Below are 8,633 nucleotides of genomic sequence, written 5' to 3'. Positions count from 1 at the left end.
TTGCCTTGCGTCAGCTCCCATAATACCTACAAACAATGTTTAATGGTCTAGTTATTTAACCTCCTTGGGTTCAAAGTGATAATACTATTACATATTGTTAGCAATAGAAATTCTATCTTTTGAAAAATGAATAAAGTGTCATTTTCTCTGTATCATTCAAATTAACAAAAAAATAAATTCAACTTTATCTACGAGACATTTCGAGGTCAATTTTTGTTGTTTGGTGGGTCGCAGGAGGTTAAAAAGTTCTTATTAGTTACATTAAATGAAAATATAAGTTAAAAAGATATATCCAGCAAAATTTTCTTTCCGAAACAGCAGCTGTTTGGGGCCGGATCAAACCTAGAAAGATAAGGTCTAGAAAGCTGAAGTTTTGCATAGACATTCCCTTTATGATGTAGAGATGAAAGAGGATGGATTGCTCTTGATGCTTTTGACAGAATTTGGAGAGAATGTCAGTTTTAAAATGGAATGCATATTATGCAGTATCGATAAACTAAGTTGATATCAAAGAGTATAACTACCTATATAGAAAGTTGATATTCATTTTTATCAGGTTGATCTGTAATGATCAATGAAGTATGTACCTTTTTCAATGCATTAAAAAAGAAAAATGATTCATACTTGCCTAAGAAACTCCGGTTTAAAACCTATACCTAATGTAACAATTCATAATGGAAGTGGTAAAAATTGGACATAACACTTCTCGGCCACTCTAACGAGTACGGTAATAACCTAACCAACAAAAAGCTGAACCGATTTTGATGAAACATACCTAAGAACCATCGCTAGAAAACCTGCTTTCAAATAAAAAACCGCATTCAAATCGGTCCACCCGTTTAAGAGCTACGGTGCCACAGACAGACACACACAGCGGTCAAAGTTATAACACCCCTCTTTTTGCGTCGGGGGTTAAAAAAAGATATAACTGAACAATGCTGATGATGAAGATGTCCCGAGCAACACATAAGTAGATCGTCTGCGCAAAATGAATAAAACAGACCTTGCATTTGAAGCGTGTCTAAATTTTAAATAGACATACACGCGAACTTAAGGATGTGACCAATTCGCTGTTCGTAATTGACCTCCGTGGAGGGCTGTCAATTAGTTGGTCACTTTCCTCGTAATGGTCACGCGATTGGCACGTCAATGAGGAATATACATTCATATGTACTTACAGAACCGAACGATACAGACGGCCGGATAGCTAAGTTGTTAGTGACCCTGCCTCGCCTGACTACGAAGGTAGCGGTTGCGGGTGGGTCCGATTCCGTGACGGGCAAATAGTTGTATGATCAATATGAATTTCGGAGTAGCGACCCTGCTGTATAAGGACGTAGCTGGATAAGGGAACAACATCTGCCTTTGAGCTATTTTGACTTGATTTTTTTTATATAGTTTACTCACAACTAGCACACGTAATATACAAAATCATCCCAGCCTATAAAGTCCCACTGCTAGGCACAGGCCTCCTGTCAGAAAGAGAGCGAAGATACTAAATCTTAAAACATATAAAAATGAATCCCTATTTCCCTTGTTCACGGCATCACGCGTAAACGGCTGGACCGATTTCGATAATTCTTTTTGTGTTGTGTTTGCTATTGTCAGGAGAAGATTCTTTTAAAAGAAGATTTAGAAAATTAAAAAAAAAACTACACCAGGGGCGAAGTCGCGGGCACCAGCTAGTATAATAAAATAAAAACCAAGTGGTTCCGTAGTAACATGGTAATACCTAACACAAAAAAATTAATATTTTTTTCTCCAAAACTAATAGATATTTTGAGTGGTTTTCGGGTATATAGTTCTACTAACTGTAGTGTAGATGTATAAATGACCAAAAAAAAGACCATGCACCATTAATTTTTATTTACGCACTGTACGTATATTGGGCGCCCGAGATTCGCTCAGAGTTATTTTTTGGAATACAGTTAAACTCAAAAACTAAATAAATGCAATTTTACTTTTAGACCTTAATTAATCCTTATTTAATTTATCTTTTCTACCAATCTAAGATTGACTGGCAGAGATCCCTTCAGAGATAAGTCCACCTTTGTACTTAGCAGTTTTTTTGTACCTAACCTTTTTGTATTTCTTTATAAAGAGTATACAAACAAACAACTCTGTAATCGATTGTGGTTAATGCTATGCCTCCTTAGGCTTATTACCTTGTCAACCTCGCTCTGCGCAGCCTCCTCCATTTCCTCCTCATCCTCCACACTGGACATGGTCTCATCCAGCATCTCCTCAATAATGCCGGCTTTCATCATCTCCTTGCTCATCTCCTGCATGATATTGGCGATCTCCGGGAGACGGATTAGTGCTTGCATTGCTTGCATCACCTGTGGCGAATTCGTTAAAGGAATCAATACCTCGCAAGTTCATATCCAGTCGACCAAGTAAGTGCTCTACTATTTTTACAAGCTTTCTTTTAGCTTGCCCTGTTTATAATAATAATAAGCTTCGTTTATTTCCAAAAAAAAGTTGAGGAGGCCCTGTTTATTAATTTGGGTCAAATCTTGGATGCTAAATTTGACTTCCTGTGCACAACAACTTGAAACTTCGCATGCTTATGTAAATCTGGTGACAATACAATAATCTGGCAGTGACATCCTGGTACTCCAGCCAGAATCGTCTCTGCAGGATGGAACTCCTTGTGATTAGTGGCATCGACTTGAAATTTGGTACAAAAATGTAGTTTAGATGAAAATGCAAGTACAGACAACAAAAAGTACAGTCAGTGAAAAACGATTGCATTAAAAATAAAAATTTAACAAATTCTACATGAATAAAAAAACAATTAGCAGTGGCGGCCGTTCCTACGGCATCACCTAGCGTATCGCATTCGCCTAGCGTAGGGTTGCCACACGTCCCGGTACGCCGGGACATGTCCCGGTTTGAAGCATAGTGTCCCGGCGTTCCGGTCGATAAGCAAATTGTCTTGGTTTAAAAATCATAGTTATTTAGTAGGGGGCTAAGCTATAACATAGCAGATAACGTGTTTTTTCCACTTTGTAGCGAAAAGCGCCTACGAACAGAAAACCCGACTGGCGGATTGCTGCATGGCATTGAATGACTGTGTTAAAAGTTGTTTTGTGTTTAGGCAAGGACTAATCCTTTAAAGTTACATATTGTTTTAATAAAAGTTCCTTTTTTTCTACCTTTACTACTTTTCTTTAAATGTCCCGGTCTGCGTCCCCACACTTATGGCAACCCTAGACTAGAGCCGCCTCTGATAATAAGGCTGATATCACATTGACTTGTAGGTGACATTAATCTTATAGTAGCTGTAGAACTGATATTGAACCTTTAGGTAGTAAAAGTCTAAGCCTAGGTTGAGTCTTGGAATTCAGAACCACTTTTTTTTTAAATAAAGACCAACTAATCAGGGTGTCATCTGGTGGAAGCAGTCAATCCTGCCTACTAAACCTGACTATTAAAAAGTAAAAGGGTACAGCTGACATTTACTTAAAACATAGTTTTCTATTGTTGATTCATATAAGGACATTTTCTGTAATTAATCTTACCTCTGTGGACTTTGCCAAAGATCCCGCAACTCTTAAAGTAGCTGCAACAATCAAAAGCTAATTTAACAATAGGCAACAACACATTCAGCAGCCAACTGAATAATAATAAATGAGCCTAGATAATCCACACTCTATAACAGTGATTCCCAAAGTGTCCAAGGTGGACCCCAGGGGTCCACGGGAATTGCTGGGGGTCTACGTAGGCGTGAACAAAAAATGGGGGTGTCCATAAGATGTTAATGGGGGTCCACGAAAATTATCTGATTTGATAGTAAAGAGCCAAATGCAAGCATAGTTATTATAAGGGCCTACCTACATTGTTTTAAGTACCTAACTAAGCAGATAATATTTTAATAAGGCAAGCAACTGGACAGAACTTAGAAGCGACCAATTTTTATTTTTGGCGACTGTGGTAGAAATGTAGCAGCAGGGGGTCCACCGAACAATAAAATTTGAAAGTGGGTCACGAGAAATAAGTTTGGAACTACTGCTCTATAGTATAATATTGAGAAAAGCATACATTGCATTGGAAAAAATTTATAGGTGCTGGAGGGAAATTGCTTTAAATCTTTAGTTAGCTCAATTGACTTGAAGGAAATATGTTTTTATTGGAAAAAAGCAACAAACTAATTTGAGAAAATCTTTAAACTGCACTTTTAAATGTTCTAAAATTAGTTAAAATTCTCTTTCATGTTTAAATGTTTTTCTTTTTTTATTTGATAATGAAATAAAATTAATGTTAGATTTCATGTTTTTTTATATTTTAAAGACCAAATGTTTTAGACAAATTAATTTTATTCTGAACAATAATCCTATTAATTAGTACCTATAATAAAAAGTGTCTGCATGCAGCATGCGGCAAATGACTCAGTGTAATGAGGGCTATAGCGTATGAATTCGCCACTAGAGGTGCTAGTGTAGGGTGAGGTCTCCGAAATGTCAAATCTCATAGTTTTTCGGTGAGCTATGCGGGTTTATTTATAATTAGAATAATTTTGTGAATATAATTAATTATGGCAAATATGCATTCCGGGGCAATGAATGTCTGTGTTTTGAGACAGTTTTCTCTTTCGGAAACCTTTGTCCTCCCTTTTTTCCGAACAAAATGGGGACTATGTAAACACTGTGGCATGCTTGATATTTTTATGATATGGTTTTAAGGTGTATTAAATATAATTTTAATCTAAACTTTGTTTTCACACCCATAAAAACAGACTTTGAAAGCCATACTTAAAAACCTCACGCAACAGTGCGCCATCTTGTGAGACAAAAATTGATAGCCCTCATTCTCGCTATACACATGATTCACATTTCATAGAAATGTTTCAGCTATCAAAAACTAGTATATATAAAATATCATCTCCAGAGACAGGTATTTGAATGGTATGGGCTTGTTCAATGGAGGTGCAAATGTGATTCTGAGTTGACCGCTTTCAGAAGAAGCCATGCTGATTTACAGGTTCAATACACAAGCCTTTGCATCCAGAGACATGGTTTCAGTGCAAGGGAGAGCAGATATCTGTAGTTTGGTGTATATATCTGAGGCTCCCCATGAAGCTGACATTTGGTGTACTAAACCTAAGCCTAGTTGTTGTTGTTTTTTAGAAAAATATGGTGCTGTCCATTGGAGGACAATTTTGCCAGTGTCTAGTAAGTTTTGCCATTGTATGGTAAAAAAATTATAGAAAACGAAATATGACACGTAATGGTGGATGAACGATGATAAAAAAAAATATTACATAAAAAAACATCTCAGAGTTCATGATTATGTACATGGCAGGGTGGTTTACAGTTACCTAATTGGTTCTTCATTTGCATTTGCACAGAGTTCAGATGTGCTTTACTGGTGTATATTTTACTAATCGCCTTCCGCGACCTTATGATTTCTTTCGCGAGGATCGTGCATACTTGTTTGTCGTTTTTGGTAGCAGCTTCTTTTAAGGATCGCTTGATTTTTTCCTCCTCGCGTTGTATTGCTGAAAAACTTGAACAAAATTAGTACCATCTTTGTGGATATTTTAGACTCAGCTAGGTTAATGCTTTAAGTATTTAAAATAAACAGCGTTTGTTTCCCAAAGATTATTCATACCTCGAATTTGTCTATCCAAGTTATATCCTTCTTTGCGTAGTTTGTGTGACCACTCGTTTACCTAGAATAGAAACGTAATGTTTAGAATTCACTTCTTAAATACTTGGGTACTGTTTATAGAAACACACACTGTACCATTTCTTTCGGATTTCGCTCAGGTGATTTGCCGAAAAGACCCATTTTGTAATAAAATTGGGATTCCGCACAGGGAGATTTTACCTTACAAATTTGTTTTGACAGATGACATGACATTCCGATTGGCGATGACCTCATCTGTCGTATGTTATTGAAAATTTACAGTTGTGGAACGAAACGTAAGTATTTAAATAGTTTTGTAATGTTATAAAAGAACTTCTTCATAACGGTAATCATCAAATCTAATAAAGGAGATTACTATTAAACGATTAAACTTAAAAAATATGAAATTCATTTTCTAATCCCTAACATTTTTTTTTTGTAAAAGTCTCAGGTAAAATCAAGGTAAAATTAAGGTATTTGACAGCTGCTTTGGCCGTCTCAAGGCTAGCCGGCCGGGAGCTAGAGCTAGAGCGCTTTAGTGTTGCCAACTAAGCAACTTTGTCGCTAAGAGTGACAACTTTTGATTAAGTCTTAGCGACCAAAAACATTTTTTTGAAGACAATGGCTTAGCGAGTTATCTGGTGACTTTTGGAATTCAAATTAAAACAGTTCTAGGACCAATAATGAATACATTTTTTCTCAACTCGACACAGAATTTTACAGTGCCAAGAAATCTATATGGAAAGCGACAAACGCGCTTGCGCACTAAATTCAAACTTTATTTAATTAAAGCTCCATTCGTATATGCTCTAGCTATTTATAAAAAAACAATACTCTATAACGTGTCTAGCCGCGGGTCTGCAACTGCTGGTCGCCTGCATGCGCGCCGTTTTTATGGTTTTGACAGCTCGCGAGAGATGTCAGTTCAGTTAGTTGGCTTTTGGCGCGGGCAGGCGAACGAACAATCTATCCGCCCTGTGTGTGTTTTACTGCTCTGTATTGTGACCGAGAAGGAGATGGCGGGACGATCTGGACACGTACGCAAAGGACTGGCCTGACATTGCGTCAGAACGAGAGTTGTGGAGGTCAAGAGGGGAGGCTTTTGCCCAGCAGTGGGACTGCTAATTGTGGAATAACAGTAGCTACAACATCCAATTTTCTTTATTATCTAAGATTTACATTTATTTGTTTAAAAACTCTAGCTTTAATGAACCTGAAACTACCGTGCGACTCACTCACATTAAATTATATAGTACCGGATAACTCACACGTTTAGCCCGACGTGTTTCGGGCTAATCCGTAACCCTTCTTAGGAGCAACGTGATTCGGTGGCTGCTGCGCTGCAACATGCGCACTTATCTTTACTAACCGCGCGCGTACTTTTGCAGAGCAATATTGTTAGTGTTGTGTTTGTGTTGTGCTACGCTACCTACATTTGACAATCATAACGAAAATGGCGATGAAAACGCGGATAGTTGTGCGCTGATGTCAGTTTCGTCGGGTAGTCGCGCAAGCAGAGCGGTGGCGCGTAGTGCGCGTGTTGAACCAGCCGTTGAGTCGCGTTGCTCCTAAGATGAAGGGCTACGGTTTAGCCCGAAACATGGCTATCAAAACTCGATTTAAGACGAATGTTACCCAATACAATATCATTTAATCGAATGATAAAGTTTTTTCAGTAAATTCGGAAATCAAATTTAAGTAGTTTTTTTTTTGGTATCCCAAATTTTCAGACCACCAGTGGCGTCTTGTGTCTTTCCCAGACAAAATCCTGAGTCCGCTAGCTCCTGGTGGAATTAATTTTAGCGATTTTTTAGCGACTTTAGATTATGAGTCTAGCTGCGACTCGAGTTTCTAGGTGTTGGCAACACTGCCTTGACAGGATGATTAGCTAGCACAACATTGCCATTTGCCAGACTCCTCGTATAGTAAGAAAAAAAAAAAAAAAAAAAAAAAAAAAAAAAAAAAAATACAAAGAACTAACTAATTCAAATGCAATAAAAGAAAAAGGGCGGGAAACTTCGTGAGAAGAGGACGCGGTTTTTTGTGAAATTTGAAATTATAATTATAATCAGCTAAGGATTGTTGTTAAGTAGATTAAAGTGTATATATTTACCTCAATTAATTTGTATTATATGTATAGTTGTAAATAGTTACAGTGTATATACTTTGGTAAGTAATTTTTTATTAACTTGTAAATATGGGCGATCCGCCCGACCCTGGAGGAGGGACAGAATTTCCTCTTCAATCATCTATTGATGTATTAGTTGACGCATTGGAGTCGTCTATGGACACAGACTGCTCCACATCTGAACAAAATTTACTTAAACGAAAACGACTTAGAGTGAAATGCAATCTGTGTCATAAAAGAAAAAGGAAAGGGGGTATTAAAGATGCACAAAATGATTGTCAATGTTTAATAACTGAAAAAGATGTGAAAGTAAATTATCAGACTCCCCAACACAGTGTACTAAATGATTACAATCATGATCTAAACATCAGTAATAATACTACCGATACTTCTACTCGTATGCCGGTTGGTCGCTCTCTATACGTAAAGACTGATTTATCACCATACATAATCCATGTCCAAAAAGAAACATCAAATGCAAATGATGCCACTATTCTCCACCCAGTTACATTTGGTCGTTTTTTGAAACGATACAATATTAATGGTATTGTTAATGGTACCTTGAAACGCATAGGTAGGAACAGGATTAGTATGGAATTTGCAAATTTCAACGATGCTAATATATTCTTATCCAACAAAATTTTAACAAATGAAAAGTACAAAGCCTTTATACCCACGTTTAACGTTACACGTTTAGGCGTTATAAGGGTGTCCCTTCTGATTGGTCAGATGATGAAGTCATAGCCAACATTAATGTACCAATTGGGTCTGGCCCAATTATAAAGTTGAGAAGATTGAAAAGGAAGGTTACAGCTGGTATAGATGGTACTAATCAATATGTTAACACAGGTACTATTGTTGCAACTTTCGATGG

The 8,633-nt window shown here is 37.2% G+C and overlaps 1 protein-coding gene across 1 annotated transcript; it reads right to left on the bottom strand.

The window, feature by feature from the left end:
- Vps24 (vacuolar protein sorting 24) lies at nucleotides 1-6,028 on the bottom strand (the record flags this gene model as incomplete). Its single annotated transcript, XM_074107126.1, is given in 6 exon segments — nucleotides 1-26; nucleotides 2,166-2,339; nucleotides 3,525-3,565; nucleotides 5,321-5,500; nucleotides 5,614-5,674; nucleotides 5,749-6,028. Coding segments are annotated over 6 exon segments (620 nt in total), but the record flags the coding sequence as incomplete, so codon positions are not given.
- Nucleotides 6,029-8,633: the final 2,605 nt, after the last annotated feature.

This window comes from Choristoneura fumiferana, chromosome 25, assembly GCF_025370935.1.
Source record: "Choristoneura fumiferana chromosome 25, NRCan_CFum_1, whole genome shotgun sequence".
Taxonomy (NCBI): Eukaryota; Metazoa; Arthropoda; class Insecta; order Lepidoptera; family Tortricidae; genus Choristoneura; species Choristoneura fumiferana.
Note: the sequence above shows the minus strand (reverse complement) of the source record. Positions and strands in the feature narration are given on the sequence as shown.